Source organism: Telopea speciosissima, chromosome 7 (assembly GCF_018873765.1).
Source record: "Telopea speciosissima isolate NSW1024214 ecotype Mountain lineage chromosome 7, Tspe_v1, whole genome shotgun sequence".
Lineage (NCBI taxonomy): Eukaryota > Viridiplantae > Streptophyta > Magnoliopsida > Proteales > Proteaceae > Telopea > Telopea speciosissima.
Window position 1 is genome coordinate 49,630,125 of NC_057922.1, and position 18,364 is coordinate 49,648,488.

Genomic DNA, 18,364 nt, shown 5'->3' on the forward strand with positions numbered 1-18,364 from the left:
TAGGGTTTGGATGGAAGTTTGGGGACCAAACTCAGATCGAGTTTCCCAATTGGGGAGGGGAGTAATCGATCCAAATCTGAGATAAAATTGATGGCTGGAATGGCCTGTGCGGGGTTTAGGACTTTAGGTTTTAATTTGAGAAGGGGGAAAAGTTAGGGTTGGCTGTTTAGAGGATTTAGCAGAAGAGGAATGCAGATGGGGGCTTCAAACTTACTTGGAATTGCAGGTTCTGCAATGGCAGCAGCTGCGAACTTAGAAGGATAGAACCACCTTCAAATTTAGGGATCCTCCCGGCCGTCATGGCGCAAGGAGATATAGGAAATCCACCTACCCTTCTTCCTTGATAGAACCATAAGGCAAACACTCACAAGGAGCAGTGGCAGCACCAATGGGAGCAAACACGATTTTTTTTTTAATTCATAAACTTGTGGGAGAGCTTCCCACGATTTCAATATTAACAATAAAAGGCCATAGGCCAAATCCTAATCTAAACAAGAGACTCACTCACTAAATTGTCGAGGTGAACCTAATTAAAACAACTTAAAATTTTAAAAGGTTAAAAGACCTATCTACCCCTACTAACTTAAAACAAAAGGCACTTAATTAAATCACTTAAATTGAACCATGGTTTGAACCAGTTCAATTTAAATTTACAAATAAGCTGAAATAAAACTAAGTATAGAACCTACTAAATGTAAACCTAAGCTATTGCTCCAAACTTAGGGCTGCTTCTTCTTCTTCTTCTTCTTCCTTCGGGTGTGGGCACTTGGTGCTGCATCACGCCATCTATTGGAAGTCGCTCGTGCACTCATGTTTGCTCGTCATGTTCCTGCTCAGTATTGTAGTGATGCTGTCCTTACCGCTGCCTACCTCATAAATCATATGCCCACTCAACTTTTAGATGCTCGTGCACCTGTTGAAGTGTTGCAAGGATCCTCACCCTTTGTTGTTCCCTCTCGGATATTTGGTTGTGTGGTTGTGTCTGCTGTGTTCGAGATACTCATTCCCCTGGTCAATTGGAAACTCGTGGTTTGCATTGCATTTTTCTGGGTTATTCTCCTACCCAAGAAGGATATAAGTGCTACTACCCACCCACTCATCATACCGTGGTATGGATGTTATCTTCCATGAGTCTCTCTCCTATTATTCTTCGCCACCTCATCATGGGGAGTGTAGTAATGAAGATGTGCTGGTTCTTGAAGATCCCGTTCCCGTTTGGTCCCTTGGTAGTGCTACTGTCCCTATCTCTAATTAAGAAGATTTACCAATTCAAGGGGAGGATGATGAAGACACTGTTGTTTCAATTCAAGGGGGAGCATAGTCAACCTAATCCTCAGGTTTATAGTAAGAATCACACCAGAAACAAGCAAGTTGAGACCACCATCACTACAGCACCTTTACCTATTCAATTGGAGTCCCTCGAGCCAGAGCCGAATTCTTCAAGTAAAATATTTTCTCCTGAGTTACCTATTGCTTTTCATAAACGTACCAGGACTTGTACTCAACATCCTTTATCTCATGTTGTATCTTATAACTCATTGTCTACTTCCTATCGTACCTTTGTTTCCTCTCTTTCCTCTGTTCGCATTCCACAACATTGGCAGGAGGCTGTTGCAGATGCAAAGTGAAAAGCAGCTATGGTAGAAGAAATGAAGGCTTTGAAAAAGAATAATATAAGGGATCTTGTGGCTATTCCTCTAGGGAAGAAACCGGTTGGTTGCAAGTGGGTTTTCGTGGTCAAACAAAAGGTGGATAGCAATGTGGACAAGTACAAGGCAAGACTTGTGATTAAAGGATTCACACAGACATGATCGATTACCAGGAGACTTTGCCCCAGTTGCTAAGTTAAATATTGTCCAAGACTTATTATCATGTATAGTTAATTTGGGATACCAGGAGACCTTTGCCCCAGTTGCTAAGTTGAATATTGTCCAAGTCTTATTATCACGTGTTGTTAATTTGGGATGGGACCATAGCAACTTGATACGAAGAATGCTTTCCATCATGGAGGGCTCGATGAGGAGGTGTACATGGAAGTACCTCCCGGTTTTTCATCTGATACAACTAGTGGCAAGGTCTGCAAGCTAAAACGTGCGTTATATGGGTTGAAACAATCCCCTCGAGCTTGGTTTGGCAGATTTCACAAGGCTATGACCTTTGTAGGATTCAGATACAGCAATATCGATCACACCTTGTTCATCAAACGATTTGGTGATAAGGTTACAATTCTCATCGTATATGTTGATGATATAGTGGTCACTAGGAATGATAATGATGAAATTACTCGTCTCAAGAGTTTTCTGGTACAAGAGTTTGAAATAAAAGATCTAGGATCAGGTATTTTCTTGGGATTGAAGTTGTCTGATCGTCAAAAGGCATATTTCTTTCCCAAAGGAAATACATCCTAGTACTTCCGACAGAGACTGGATTAATGGGCTGTCACCCTTGTGACACATTCGGAAGCTAATACCAGACTAATGGAGTGTGATGATGAACCAGTTAACAAAGGCTGTTGTCAATGGTTGGTAGGCAAGGTTTTAAGTCTCTTAACGTATCCGTCGATACTAACCGATACTTATCTTAATTTTAGGGTATCGATAAGATACGATACAATACCTAAAAAAAGTATCAGAATCAATACGTGACCCAATATGGTTAATATTGATCGATACACTCGATATATCTCATATAAATAATATTTTACATATTACTTATTTATAGTGTTTTATGCATCAAAATTGTATTTCACATGTATCCTAAACATTGCCATGTATATCTTACGTCTCTTCGATACGTTATGATACGTCTCTTAAAATCACCCTTCCGATATGATACCTGATACCGATACTTTAAACCTTGTTGGTAGGAAAGCTGATTTATCTCTCTAATATGCAGCCTAACATTGCTTTTGCTGTGAGTTTGGTAAGTCCGTTTACGCATGATCCCTATTCCACCCATATGGAAGTCGTCCTTCGCATCCACCGCTACTTGAAGTCAGCACCAGGAAAGGGAATCCTTTTATCTCCTAATGATCATTTTTTGCGTTGAATCTTTCACAAATGCTGATTGGGCTGGTTCTCCCGATCGAAAGTCCATTTTAGGGTATTGCACTTTTATTAGTGGCAACCCAGTCACATGGCGCAGCAAGAAGCAAAATGTTGTGGCTAGATCGAGTGCTAAGGCAGAATTTCATGCAATGGCCCAAAGGATTTGTGAGTTGTTGTGGCTTCAAAGTTTACACCAAGACCTTGGTGTTCCTATTCCTCTTCTGATGATGTTATACTGTGATAATAAAGCTACGATCAGCATTTCTCATAATCCAGTTCAACATGACCGACACTTCATCAAGGAGAAGCTTGAAAGTGGATTGGTTTGTGTACCCTTCGTGAAGTCTGGTGACCAGTTGGCTGACATCTTCACTAAGGGATTGGGAGGGAAAACTTTTCATCCTTTTTTGTTCAAGTTGGGCATGTGTGATATCTATGCTCCAACTTGAGGAAGAGTATTTAATTATGTGTAAGATATGCCGTAGGGGCATATTGGGTTTTTCCCCCCTCCACCGACTCTAACTAGTGGAGTCGTTTAGAGGGGGGCTTATATGTAATTTTTCCTTCCTTTATGTTATTATAAATAAAGAGCTTGGCTAGTCTCCTTGATCATCCAAGCATTACAGCCCTAATTGTTGTACTAACAAAACTCAACTTCTCTGATGCAGTATTCAGCTAGAAAGAAGGGGAAGAAAAGCCTTTCCTGCAAATTGGGTTCGTCTGGTTCAATACTGACTCGGTCCCCTAGTTCAAATCTAGCATATGTTACTATTCACGTATTACTATTCATGACAATTTTATCCTCTTATTTTATTGTTATTAGATTGTTAATGAGGCTCGGATATGTCCAATCCTAATTAATCCAATCCAAGTCTCAATCAAACGAGGGTCAAAAGTAATGAACACGTGTGGGGAACATAAAAGCATTAACTAGTTAGTTATCAATATTTTCTAAAGTTGTAGAGTCCTAGAAGATATTATTTTAGTCAACAAGTCAGTTTTATTGATGGATGTACAAGTCCTTGAAAATGTACAGTTCATTAAATAGTCAAAGAGTCTAGAACTAGGAACGGAAATCCCAATGAGAGTCTAGAGTCCTCCCAGCCACTCTATAAAAAGGACTGTCTGTAAGCAATTTTGGAAAAACAAATTGAATGAAAGAACTTTCTTGTGTTGCTACTGCTAATCCTAGTACTTGAAGGTATGTATTCCTTCATCAATATTGGATTAGATCTTGAACCAAGGCCCGTCCAAGGGGGTGGGGTCCTCCCATTCTCAGCCATTTCATATCCCACCACTTTTATAATCCTCGTATTACCATCCAAACACCCTACCCATCTACTGCAGTCCTAATATTTCCACCAACTTTAGGAGCTGCCTGGCCTGGGCTACATCATTCTCTCTTTTCAACGCTCCATGAAATGGTATGAGGAATCATCTCTATCGTAACTTTTGCCCAAATGACATTTTTTTTTCTTTTTTGTGGTGGGGGGGGGGAGGGGATTCCCAATGTCTCTTTGATGCAAATTCATCACCAAAATAAGCTTGCTTGATTAAGAAATTTCTGAAATCTTGGTAATTTCGGTCATCTCGTTTCGAAAATTTTAAAAATCTCGGACATTTTTGGCATTTTACACCCACAGAAAAATACCATATTTCGACTGAGATTTCGACGAAATTTCGGTATCTCGGAAATTTCGGTCAGACCGAAACACCAAAACGAAACGAGATTTAGTACCATGGTTGGGCTGGATTAGGACTCTGTTGAGTCTATTTCAGTTTTCTAGTCAGTTTAAGTTACCTAACAAGTTAAGGATTGGGTTAGGCTTTCCTTTCTTAGTGTAGGAGTCTATTTTTGCATCTTTTATATAAGGTTGTAATGGGGGCAAGTAATGAACACGAATTTTGATTAATGAAAAGCTTTTTGCTGTTATTCTTCTCCGTTGAAGATTTTTTGTCTTGTGTTTGATCAAGGCTGGTGGGATTGGTGTTTGATCCAATCGACACCTTGCGGTGTGAAGCCCGGGTGGTTCGAATTTGTTTTTGTTTTCTCCATTGCTGTTACATTCAAGTTTTGACTTCAAGAGTGATTCTACATCATCAAGCAGTGTTCAAGTCTACAACATCACCCCAAGTCTGATCCAATCCGTTCTTCATCCACAAGTAAGTCTAGAACTGAAAACCTGCAACTATTCTTCTTCCCTTCTAGAAGGTCACATGCAAGGTGATTTTCGCGAGAATTCTGCCCAGCCAAATCTAACCGTTAAAACTTGCAAAAATTTTGATCGAATCTTCCTCAAACACTAAGAGAGACCACCCAGCCGATTGTCTGAAATTACACCTTTACCTCTCTCTCCTATCTCTACTAGGAAACCTCCATAACTCCAGATTTAACCATCTGATTTAGCCGTAACTTTCAGCATATATTCCCCTCCATCTTACCCACACTAAACCTAAATATTAAGCCCATTCAACCACCTGATTTCCGGTTATTATAAACCCGAAATTTCCCTATTTTACTCTTTTCTAAAACCCGAAACCCTAACCCTATATTGCTGTTAATTCAAATCAGCATACTTCCCCCCATTAAAACATCTCAAGACCTTCACTGTTAGACTCCCCTACCTTGACTTAACATAACCCTAATCCTAACCAAACCTTAACCCTGATTTCAGCAAAACCCTATTTTGACCTAGCCGATTCACCTGTTCATAACAGATCCTGGTTTACTGGCTCCTAGTTGGTCTCCTACCAATCTAGGACTACATTAAGTCATCACTCTTGATGTTCTCCATTCGTTGCTGGTCATGTGCGCAAAACTTTTGTAATACTGGCAGGAGAATATCATCAGTAACTTACATTTACTTGATAAATCTGAACCCTAAAAACATGAAGCGCACAATGTAACTCTGGCGTAGAAACTATGATAACCAAGTATTTCCCATAACGTCATAGAAAATTCAATTATCAAAATGCTGAGGAACGCACGGGCCAGAAATTATGACATTTTTTTAGTACCAGAAATTTATTAATAAAAAAAGGGCTATCACACTAGATAAGGCCAAAAAATCATATCTGCAGAAATATACTTATTTGTTTACGAAAAATGAACTCCAGCTAGGAAAAATAGTTCTCATAATTCAGAAAATATGGACAAAATGAGTAAACAATATTTCCAGAGATCCTTACACATGCATCCTCCAGGGTGGAGAAAGGCAAGGCAAACTCTGCAGCACCAGGCACAATATCAAGTTTAGCTTCAGCTCCCAAAGCAAGAACCAACCTGCCTGCCCAAGTGGAAAGACATAGCATCAGCTAGAGCATTAAAGATGCTACAAGATACCAAGGTCAAAGAGGTCAGAATCCTTGGATGCTGATAAAAATAAGTATCAACATGAGTCCATTTAAATATAATTAAATGCATGAAACCACTTTAAATGTTTAGTCCAGAGGCAATTTCTGAAAGAAAAAAATAAAGAAAAGCAATTACAAAATGAAAAGAGATGGTGAAAAAGTTTACCAGTCATATTCGATTACAGTGCCACTTTCAAGATGCACCGTTCCACCACAACCAGACCTTGTAGGCCCATTTGTCCCCAAGTGATCAGAAGGGTGCAACAGTTTCACTCTGTCTTTGAAGAACTGCACACTAGTATTTGCCAACAAGTCTGAGAAACGTGGTGCAATTTCCCATGCTTCTACTTCTGTGGGAGAACTGGCTAGTGAGAATAAATAAAGGTAGAAGACCAAAACGTAATATTGTAGATAGGGACTACAATATGGTAGCTTCACACAAGCTCCAAACCAACATACCTCCAGATAGAAGCTCATATAGCATTGGCTTAAAAACAAAATGATCAGACTGATCAACAAGAAGCACCTAGACCCATACCCAAAAAAAAAACATTGTAAGCACTACCAAATGAAATGGAGAGTTTATTTCAGGAAGAAAAAAAGATGCAAAATCAATTTTACCCTTTAGCAGTTAAGTTATAATGTAAAGAACAAACAAGATGTGTATTACAATGTATCGACTGTGATTGAAGGAATCAATCATCAAAAATTGTTTATCAATATGCAAAAATCATTTATTACACAGAAAATAGGCTGGGATTTAATAAGTCACAATGCCATTTGTTGCAGTACTATGGCCCGAGTAAGGAACAAATTTCAACATACTAGATCAATCAAGAACACTATCAAGATCATAAAGAACCAAATGTAAAACCACAGAAATAGGTTCAACAGAAACAGAAAATTACAGAAAAATATATACTATATTCGATCTATTTCCACGCATCTTATCTCTGACAGTGTCCTTTTACATGCAGAAGCTCCACATATACTCAACTAAACCTTATCCTAAATAACTGAGATCAGCTATGAGAGGTCTGCTGTGCTATTCACTGAATCTAGAGCCATATCTCTGTTAATGGCCTTCTCTTTGTCCTCATAGATCCTTCAACTTGTACTAAATTGTTCCTCACCAGGAGTCGTTGACCACTTGTCCTTCTCTCCCCTCCCCCCCCCCCCTCTTTTCTCTTTAATGTTTGAATAGGACTGACCAAACCATCAACTTTGGATTTTTTCAATGGCAGTGCCTCCAACAAGAACCAGATTTGCTCTTCACTAGCAGAGCTCTCCACCTGCATTGCGCATGACTAGAGAAAAAACTTCAGGGTTCTAGATGGAAAAAATAAATTACCATTAGTAGCTTAAACAGAGCAAAAACTATAGGGTTTTATTTGGGAAAATTAAAGGTAGTTTAATCCAAGTATTGAAGAATTTCCTTCAACCAATTACTTCCCACTGGACATGTCTGAGGCTTGAAGAATCAACTATTATCATATATGGAAATAGCTGATTTCCTTTGGGGAAGCTCGGAGTGGGGGAAGAGAAAGCACTGGGTTGGTTGGCAGAGGGTCTGCAGGCCGCTTGAGGAAGGTGGTTTGGGGATTAGACTACTGGAGGATGTAGGCCTTTCACTCAGACTTAAAGGTCTGTGGAGGGTCCTAACGGAGCGGTCTCTATGGAGTGATTTCTTTAAGGCAAGGTTTTTTAAAAACCAACATGTGACACTTTCAGAGGCGGTTGGGACTGGGTCTAAGTCATGGAGGAACACATTGGAGCACAAGGATCTACTGTTGCACAATTCCAGATGGCTACTAGGGGCTGGGGACATTTACTTTTGGCTGGATAACTGGACGGGCTTTGGCCCGCTCATTGACACGGTGGATAATGGGCTGGTGGTTGATTTGGAGCTACGGGTGAAGGAGGTCATTGGGGAGGATGGGTCCTGGAGGCAAGAGGTGCTGGACAGTATAGACACTGAAGCCATTAGAGAGAGCATTTCGTCAGGCTCTTTCTTCCTGTCGGACAGAGAGGATGTGTTGGTCTGGACCCTCTGCGGCAATGGTTTGTTCTCTACAAAGGCGGTGTTGCAGATTCATCACCAAATAGGGCTTATTTCTTTAGAAATAGGCCTTGGGTTGGGTTATATACATGTTGGGCCTTTGTTCCCAAGGGTTTTCTATGTATTAGGCCACTTTAGTGGGCCTGAAATAGGGGTATATAGGTTGCATACGGGATTAGCCCAATACTTATTTTTTATTTTGTGTTTTTAATTGAACCGATTTAAATTGGTTGCATCCAATTGGTTCAATTGGTCTAATTTAAGTGAAGTGATCCTATTGGCTAAGAGGTTCTTATATCCTATTGGCTACTAGGGAATCTTCTTTATTTTAAGTAGTTTAAGTTGTTTAAAGTCATTAGGACTCTATTTTGAGTCTATTTGAGTTTCCTAGTCGGTTTAAGTTGCCTAATAGGTTAGGGATAAGGTTAGGCCATTCCTTTTTAGTGTCTAAGTCTATTTTTTAGTCTTCTATATAAGTTTGTAAGGGAGGCCAACATTGAACACGAATTTGATTAATGAAAAAGCTTTTGTTTGCTGCCATAGCTGCTACTCTGCTCTGTTGAGTGAACCTTGTGAGTAATATCAAGGCTACCTTGTGGGTAATATCAAGGTGAAGGGATTGGTGGACTCCGATCGACTCCTTGCATCTTGTAGATCGGGAGGTCCTTCTTCTAGTTCTTCAAAGCTGCTACCATTGAAGATTTAATCTTTCAAGTAAGTAGTTTATTAATTCAGCATTTAACCTTCTTCTTCTAATCCTCTAACCTAAGCTCCATCTACTCCTATTATCACCCCTTCCATTAATCCATTAGAACCCTAAAACCCTAAATCCAATTCTGTCCTAAATTGCAGAATTTTGTAACTCATCCAAACCCTAACTTCTTTATACCAAAATAACCCCCTAGACCTGCCCATTAATACCCTATAAACCTCTTTCCTAAAATCTGCCCCTAAACCCTAGATCTTACAAACAGTCCATTTTCATAAGGCATCCTACCCAAAACCCTAGAATTCCAACCTCAACCAAATTTGATCCAACTTATACCATTAGACTCATAAAATTCTGCACATCATTACCAAATAAAACCCTAAGTCGAAACCCTAACCATAACCCTAATTCTGCCCTAATTAGCCTAAGCTGTCCCAATCGGCCAGCCTTGTTAAGAGATCCTATTACCCTGGTTCCTAGTGGGATTACTCCTACCTAGGACTCATTAGGCGGTTTGGAAGGAGGTGCGGGGTGGTGCACCAACGGTGCCATATGCTAAGTGGATCTGGAATCAAACACAACCGGTGAAAGTGGGTTTCTTCTCGTGGCAGCTGTTGAATGGGAAGAAACCCACTGATGACTCCTTGATGTTGTTGGGCATCCCTATAGTTTCCAAGTGTGTTTGTTGTGGGAGACCTCGAAGGGAGACGACGGATCATTGCCTCGTTGCAAGAGGCACGGCGATGAGAGTTTGGGGCTACTTCTCAAGAATTTTTGACATTGCCCTGCCCCCCACCCAGGATGCAAGGAGCAGGGTTTTACATTGGCAGTGGTTAGCGGGCGGCCATTGCCTCAGTGACTATGTAACAGGGATACTGCCATCTTTGGTCATCTGGGAGCTGTGGAAGGAAAGGAACAACAGGAGACACGGGGAGAAGAAGCGGACAGCTAGCAGCATTATTGAATGTATTATAACCTGGGTGAGGGAACTTCACTATCCGTCCAAGGTAGGTACTCATGGACCTGCCAGAGATGGACTACTTTTGCAATGTCTTGGCTTGATGCCACCTGTCCCCAGGAGGAAGCGCCCTATCCCGGTGTATCGGTGCCCCCCGTTTATCTCAGTTAAGCTGAATGTGGATGGCACTTGTCGGGGTAACCCAAACCTGGGCGGTGGGGAAGGGATCATCAGGAACCGACAAGGGGAGGTTCTGGCTGCTTTCTCTAACTTTTATGGCCCTTGCACTAATTCCCTGGCGGAGCTGAGGGCTTTAAGGGATGGGCTGAAGGTGTGCGAGGAGATGGGTCTTTTGAACGTGGTGGTCAATTGTGATTTAAAGGCAACTGTCAAAGTAGTTAATATGAAGAGGTGTAGTCTGTGGAAAGGATGGTATCTCTTTAAGGAGATTCAGGACTTAGTGGTTGCCACACGGGCCTGTGTTTCCTTTGCCTTTCGGGAAAGCAATAGAGCGGCTGACTGGTTGGCCAACCTTTCTTGCGACACTGAGACTTCGGCCAGGTTTCAACCTGGTTGCATCCCTTTGGGACTGCTATAGGTCATTCTTCATGAGGACAAGGCTGGATTACCAGTTCTACGGAATTAAAGGCCTTGCTTCTTACTCATGTAAGGGTGGGTTAGACTTTTCAAGTGGTGTGTCCTCCCCATGTCGCGGGTTGGGGTAAGGCGGTATGTCCCCCCCTGTATTCTTTATTATTTTATTTAATTTTAATAAAAGCTTAGGGGCCGGCCCGGGTCCCAGGTAATATTCGGGGAAAAAAAAATCATATATGGAAATAGACTAAACCCGATAAAATATCCAAGCAACCTTCTGATTTCAAATATATGATGAACTTACAATAACCAGAAGAATCACCTCATATAAGCTTAAAACTTTCAAGAAAAGTAATGCCAATTTTCCCCCTTAACAAATCATGATATTAACTCTTAAATCCACTATGTTCCTCGCCCAAAGATCTATTATCAACTTTTATGGACGTAGGTATTTGCACTGCATTTGACGATATCAGCAACTAATTGTGCAAATCAATTCATCAATAACCCTAATAATGCAAAAGTCGACCTCAAACCAGAGAGAACCACCGAGAGATCGATTGCAGCCAGGATCAACACAATAATGAAGAACAAATTAACTACTGAAACTTTTATTGCTTTTTCTTTTCTGTTTACATATGAAAGAAGAAGAAGAGGATACAGAGAAGATAGAAGAAAAGGGGGAGGTAGGGGAATGGCATTCTCAGCCTGGGTCTCTCACCCACAACTATCCCAGCTGTTGAAACATGGAATTTCTCCCATAACCGATGGCAACATGGCCTGAAAATTCTATTCTCCAAAATCTGATCCTTCCTTACAATAGGGGGGCTATTAATAGCTTAGGCAAGCTTACAAAATAGAAGGTAGAAAATATAAACTTCCTAAAACCAAAATAGAAGGTAGGAAAATAACAACTAATGAAAATAGAAACTACTAAGGCTTTATAGATCCAGCCTTCTAAACAAGCAAGGAAACAAAAATATAAACAAACTGAAATTAGAAGCTACCTAATATACTTTCTAAAACTCAAAATAGAAACTAAACTATGGCAGCATTAGGAGAGAATCTTTCTACACTTGATGGGTCCACAAAATCTTCAAAAAAATATCTCTGCACAAGGAAAATATAGGTTGTGACACTGTTCAAGTGAACAGTGTTTTGGTCTTTTAACTTCTTCATGCATCACTCTGGGCAGCCTGGGCTTGGGCTGAGGCTGCCTTAGGTGATGCTCCATCGAACCAGCAAAAACTTGCCACATCATCAGACCAGGCTGCTTCTCACAGCAGTCGAATCCACAACCTTGCCGGGCTGGTTTTGGGGCTTGTTCCTGCGGATACATATGGACTTGTGATCTACATCACCTAATCAGTTTCCGCCTATGGTCCCTGTAACAGAACATAACCCTAAGCTTGATCAGCAATGAAAAACAGAGAAGAAGAAGGGAGAGAGATCGATTGAGAGAATAAGACTCCCTCACAATTTGATTAATACAAATCGTGGGGAGGGGGGATCTTATTTATAATATCAGCAAGTAATTACAACTAAACACCCCAAAATACCCCTAAGACAATAGAACCAACTAGAAATATAAACAAAACCAAAATACCCTCAGAATTTGGTAAACATAAAACGGTAACTCTTAACACTCCCCCTCAAGCTGGAGCGTAGACATCACCACGATCCAGCTTGGAACAACCATTCAAGAACTGAGGTTGAAATAGAGCCTTCGTAAACATATCTCCAAGTTGAAACTAGGAACGAACAAAAGGAGTAGTAATAAGCTTCTTCTGAACAGCATCTCGAACAAAATGACAGTCAACTTCAATGTGCTTGGTCCGTTCATGAAAAACAGGGTTGTTGGCAATATAGATGGCAGCTTGGTTATCACAGTACATCTCCATAGGCTGATCACTAGAATAACCAAGCTTACGAGCAAAAGAACAAACCCACATCAATTCTGCAGTTGTATGAGCCATAGCTCTGTACTCAGCTTCAGCACTGGAACAAGCAACAGTCGTCTGTTTCTTGCTCTTCCAAGTAACCAAATTACCTCCAAAGAAAGTACAATAACCTGTAGTCGATCTTCTATCGCCATCAGAACCAGCTCAATCAGCATCAGAGAACCTAATAATGCTGGTATGACCATGACGACAATAAACCAACCCCTTACCTGGAGCACCCTTGAGGTAGCGTAAAATGCAACAAGCTGCATCCCAATGTATTTGCTTAGGTGTCTGCATGAACTGACTCACAACACCCACAGCAAAGGAAATATCGGGACGAGTAACTGTAAGATAAATAACTTTACCGACCAGGCGTCGGTACTGATGTGGGTCACCAAATTCCTTGTCATCATCAGAAGTACCAAACTTAACATGAGGATCCATAGGACTATAGGAGTATCAATAGGTTTGCAACCCAACATTCCTGTCACATCAAGTAAATCAAGGACATACTTCCTCTGGGATAAGCTAAGACCTCGAGAACTGCGAACAACCTCAATACCAAGAAAGTACCTGAGATTACCCAAATCCTTGATCTGGAAGTTATTATGTAAATACGTCTTCACCTGTGCAATTCCAGAAGCATCATTACCGGTAACAATAATGTCATCGACATAGACTGCTAAGATGACCAGGTTAGACCCCTGATGCCTAACAAAGATAGAATGGTCAGAATAGCACTAAGAAAACCCACAGCCAGCCACAACACTGCTGAATTTATCAAACCACGCATGGGGAGACTGTTTCATTCCATAAATTGCCTTATGAAGGCGACAAACCCGGACACTATCCTCCCCCTGAGCAACATAACCAGGAGGTTGCTCCATGTACACTTCCTCCTGGAGATCACCATATAAGAAAGCATTCTTCACATCCATCTGAAATAGAGGCCAATCAAGATTGACCGCCATGGTAAGCAAAATACGGACAGAATTTAACCTCGCAACAGGAGAGAAGGTCTCAAAGTAGTCGACCCCATAGGTCTGTGTAAACCCCTTGGCAACTAAACGGGCCTTGAGCCGCTCCACAGTGCCATCTGGATTGTACTTAACCGTGTACACCCAACGACACCTAACAAGATCTTTACCAGGTGGTAGATCAATAAATGACCAGGTCTTACGAGAAACTAAGGCATCCATCTCCACATCCATGTTTCTACCCAGGGTAGGACAAGGCAGACGTATAAGAGGTGGGAATAAAAGTAGAATGTAATGCAGCAGCAAAAGCATGATAATGGAGTGGAAAATGAGAAAAAGAAACATAATTGGCCAATGGGTAAAGAGGATTCTGAGTGCAAGTGCGAGTACCTTTTCTCTTTGCAATTGGGAGATCATCAGTGTCAAAAATTGGATCCGCAGGTAAGGAGTCAGCTGGTGGTGGTGCAGGGGCAGCCACAATAGGTTGAGGTGGCAGTGATGGCGGGTGTTGTTGGGCATGGCGTGTGTAGACCTGAATGTGTGTGGAACCAGGATTTGCAACTAATGGGATAGGAGGAGGAACAGGGGCAGCAACAATACGACCAACACCACCAGTATCAATATCAAGACCAAAGTCAACAGAAGAACCAGCATAATAAGGGGAGTTTTCAAAAAAGGTAACATCAGCAAAAACAAACTGCTAGCGAGAGACAAGATCAAAACACCTGTAACCCTTCTAGGTACGAGAATAGCCAAGAAACAAACACTTGATAGCCCTAGGAGATTGTTTATCAAGACCAGGGCAAAGCACATGAACAAAACATTGGCAATTAAAGACACGAGGGGGAAGAGAGAAAACAACCCGATCAGGAAAAACAATATTAAAAGGAATTTAATTATTAAGAACAGAGGAAAGCATACGATTAATTAAGAAACAAGCGGTTAATATTGCATCAGTCCAATAGAACTTAGGGACATTCATATGAAACATCAATGACCTAGTAATGTCTAACAAATGGCGGTTTTTGAGCTCTGCTACACCATTTTGGTGCGGTGTGTAAGAGCAACTAGTTTGGGGAAGGACGCCATTGTCAGAACAAAAGGACGAAACTTCACGTTGGATTATTTCTAGGGCATTGTCAATGCGCAGAATTTTTAAATGAACACGAATTTCATTATAAAACTGTTTGAAAATAGATACAAAGTCAGATCGATCCTTCAAGAGGTACAGAATGATCATCAATAAAACTAACAAAATAGGAAAAACCTAACTGACTCTTGACCCTACAAGGGCCCCAAATATCAGAATGAACTAATTGAAACAAAGAAGTACTCCTAGACTCTAGACTCAAAGGAAAAACGGTACGATGATGCTTGCCAAGCTCACAAGCTTCACACTCAATGCGAGAGACAGATTTGCAGCTAGGAACAAGATGGCGCAGCTTGGATAATGAAGGATGTCCTAGCCGATAATGCCAATGTAAAGGAGATACACCAGAAGAAGTAGCAACCGTTGCCGTAGAAGTAGATGCCAAATCAAAATAATAGAGGCCACCCTTCTCATGCCCGCCACCAATCGTCGTCTTTGTTGCAAGATCATGCATGACACAATGAGAAGGATGAAAGGTTATAGAACAATTCAAAGTCTTAGCAAATTGACTAACAGATAGAAGATTAAGAGGAAGCTTAGGTCCATGAAGGACATCAGACAAAGAAAGATCAGAAGATAAGGGGATGTCCCCATGACCAGTAACAGGTATAAAAGACCCATCGGCAATAGAAATCTGAGAAAGGACAGCGGACTGTGTAAAAGACAAAAATAAATTAGGCTTACCAGTCATGTGAGAGGAGGCACCGGAGTCAATGACCCACGAAGATGATGAGGAGGCAAAACATGCAGTAGATGTACCTGGGTGAGCAAGAACAGTTGTAGATGTAGAGGAGGATGCCTCAAGTTGCTGAACTCGTTGTAATAGCTGAGAAACAGATCATTAGAGGAACTACCACTATCAGTGGAAGACCCATGAGGAGTGTAAGGAGGATGCACAGAATTAGCCGCTCCATCAGAAACTACAACGTTTGCAAATTGCTCTCGTGCCCATTGTGGTTTGCCGTGTTTCAGCCAACATTTGTCAATAGTGTGGTTAGGACGACCACAATGAGAGCACCATCGAGAGCCACTATCACCAGAAGATGAACCAACAAGGTGAGAACCAGTTCCACGACCACTAAAACCAGCCCCACGACCAGATCCAGAACCACGACCTCAAGAAGAGGTACCACCACCATGACCACGCCCTCCAGTAGAAATAAAGAGGGCAGAATTATCCTTGGAGACATGAGCAGGATCAGATTTCACCATCGAAGGGGAAACAACTCTCTGGATTCGACAATATGCTTCATTCATAGATGGGATCGTCTCACCAGCCAATAATTAACTTTTGATTGATTGAAGATCAGAGTCCAATCTAGAGAAAAACTTAGCAACCAAAAATTCAGAACGTTGGGATTTAATCACAGAGGCATCATTAGATATAGGCTCGTACACATTGAGTTCTTCCCACATCCCCTTCAGTGAACTGTAATATTCACCAAGAGACTTTCCTTCTTGCTTGAAAGAGAAAAACTTCTCATACAAATCATAAATTCGAGACAGGTTGCTATCTTGAGAATAGCTCTCCTTGAGTTCTTCTCAAACTCCTTTGGCAGTTTTATGAAACATAACATTAGAGGCTATGGAAGGTTCCATGCTATTCCAAAGCCAATAAAGAAGGGTTGCATTTTCGGCCTTCCAATCGTCGTATTTGTCATCAGTAGGGTCTAGTGGTGTCATAGTGAGATAAGACATCTTCCGGCGAGCAGTAACGTAAACTTCAAAGGCTTGAGACCAAAGGAGGTAGTTGGAGGCACCATTCAATTTGATGGTAGTAATCTGAATATTGAAGTTGTCCGTAGGAAGCTTAGAATCAGCCATGAGATCAAATAAATATTGTTAAACAATACCTGGGATAGGTAGAGAGCAGAGACAGCCAACAATAACAGGGATGAGGCACAAAATCGATTTCAGCCTAAACCCAGATTAGGGTAAAAATCGACAAACTTCAGAAGGAGGCTAAACAGCCAATATGCGATCTATTATTGGTGTAGACAATCATCAAAAATAAAAAAGAAATAAAGATCCCCAAACCAGCAGCCAATGTGAAGAAGAAATCCCAGGAGAAGAAGAAACTCGATTTCACAGGATTTTCAGAAATCGATTTCTCAGATGGAGACAAACATCACTTCAATCTGCAGTAATCTTGAACAGCATCAGGTGCAAGGATAAACACGATCAATCTTCAGCATATCAGGGAACCCTAGTCCTTCATTAGTGTATGACTAGGGTTCAGACAAGAATATACAGCATTTGGTTGTTGTGGACCACGGCAAGAGAGCAAGGGGAAGGAGAAGCCTTCAAAACTGCAACACCAAGGAGAACTGTGGATCAAAATTAGGGCTCTGATACCTTGTAACAGAACAGAACCCTAAGCTTGATCAGCAATGAAGAACAGAGAAGAAGAAGGGAGAGAGATCGATTGAGAGAATGAGACTCCCTCACGATTTGATTAATACAAATCGTGGGGAGGGTGATCTTATTTATAATATCAGCAATAAATAATTACAACTGAACACCCCAAAATACCCCTAAGACAATAAAACCAACTAGAAACATAAACAAGACCAAAATACCCTTAGAATTTGGTAAACATAAAACGGTAACTCTTAGCAGTCCCTATACTTGTGATCTCCTTGGCTGTTGGTTACTTCAATCAAGCTGCTACTATAATACTACCAGTAATATGTTGCAGTAGTACAGTGGTTGTAGCATAAGCATGGTTATTGCTGATTTTTAATGTTCTTATTATATTTTGCAACTGTTATTTTGTAGTATTTTATATTTATTATTATCCACATTATTATTTATTTATATATAATGAATTTATTAAAGAGGAGAAGAAATACAGAGCTATAATATAACTATAGCACTAACTGAAATTGGTTGGAAACCCTCAAAGAGGAACCATACAATAGGGAAAGGACCTAAATACAAGAAATCCCTAGAAACCCCCAATCTGACCAAATAATCCGCAACTGAGTTTCTTTTATAATTCAAGTCAGATCAAGGGAATTAATCACACCATCATCAGCCTCATTCCCAAGAAAAAGGGAGCTTCAGCTATGTCAGACTTCAGGCCCAGATCTCTTTGCATTCTCATGTACAAGTTTATTGCCAAGATTCTTGCCAACAGGTTAAAATTGGTTGTTGACTCCCTTGTCAATCATAATCAGTCAGACTTTATCAATGGTAGAAACATTGTAGACAACATTCTTCTTTGCAATGAGATAGTAAAAGGATTTGACAGAAGATCTCATTCCCCTTCAGCTCTCATGAAGATTGACATACACAAAGCCTTTGACTCCTTACAGTGGGATTTCATCTCTAAGGTCAACAAGATGGTTTTGCCCCATCCCTTCATCAACTGGATCCACCAATGTATCTCTACTCAATTCTGAGTTTTGGTTAACGACAGTTCGACAGGCTACTTTTCTTCATCTGTGGGAATTCGTCAGGAATGCCCCCAATACTATTATTTATACACCCTAACACTTTTAAGTCCTCTCAAGGAGCCTCCAGATTTGCAAGGACCAGAAGCTTATTTCCCCAATCCCAAAGTGTAAAGCA

At 40.9% G+C, this 18,364-nt stretch overlaps 1 protein-coding gene across 2 annotated transcripts in view; it reads right to left on the reverse strand.

Moving 5' to 3' along the window:
* The window catches only part of LOC122668851 (alternative NAD(P)H-ubiquinone oxidoreductase C1, chloroplastic/mitochondrial-like), a 110,304-nt gene that overhangs the window by 68,602 nt on the left and 23,338 nt on the right, over window positions 1-18,364 (reverse strand). For both annotated transcript variants that reach the window (XR_006333922.1, XM_043865406.1), the window contains exons 4-6: window positions 6,861-6,927; window positions 6,568-6,751; window positions 6,237-6,330 (exon numbers count right to left, since the gene is read on the reverse strand). Coding sequence is in view for 1 of the 2 variants with exons in the window: in XM_043865406.1 (XP_043721341.1) it covers window positions 6,237-6,330; window positions 6,568-6,751; window positions 6,861-6,927 (345 nt within the window). In the remaining variant the exon portion in view is untranslated. The remainder of the gene's footprint in view (window positions 1-6,236; window positions 6,331-6,567; window positions 6,752-6,860; window positions 6,928-18,364) is intronic.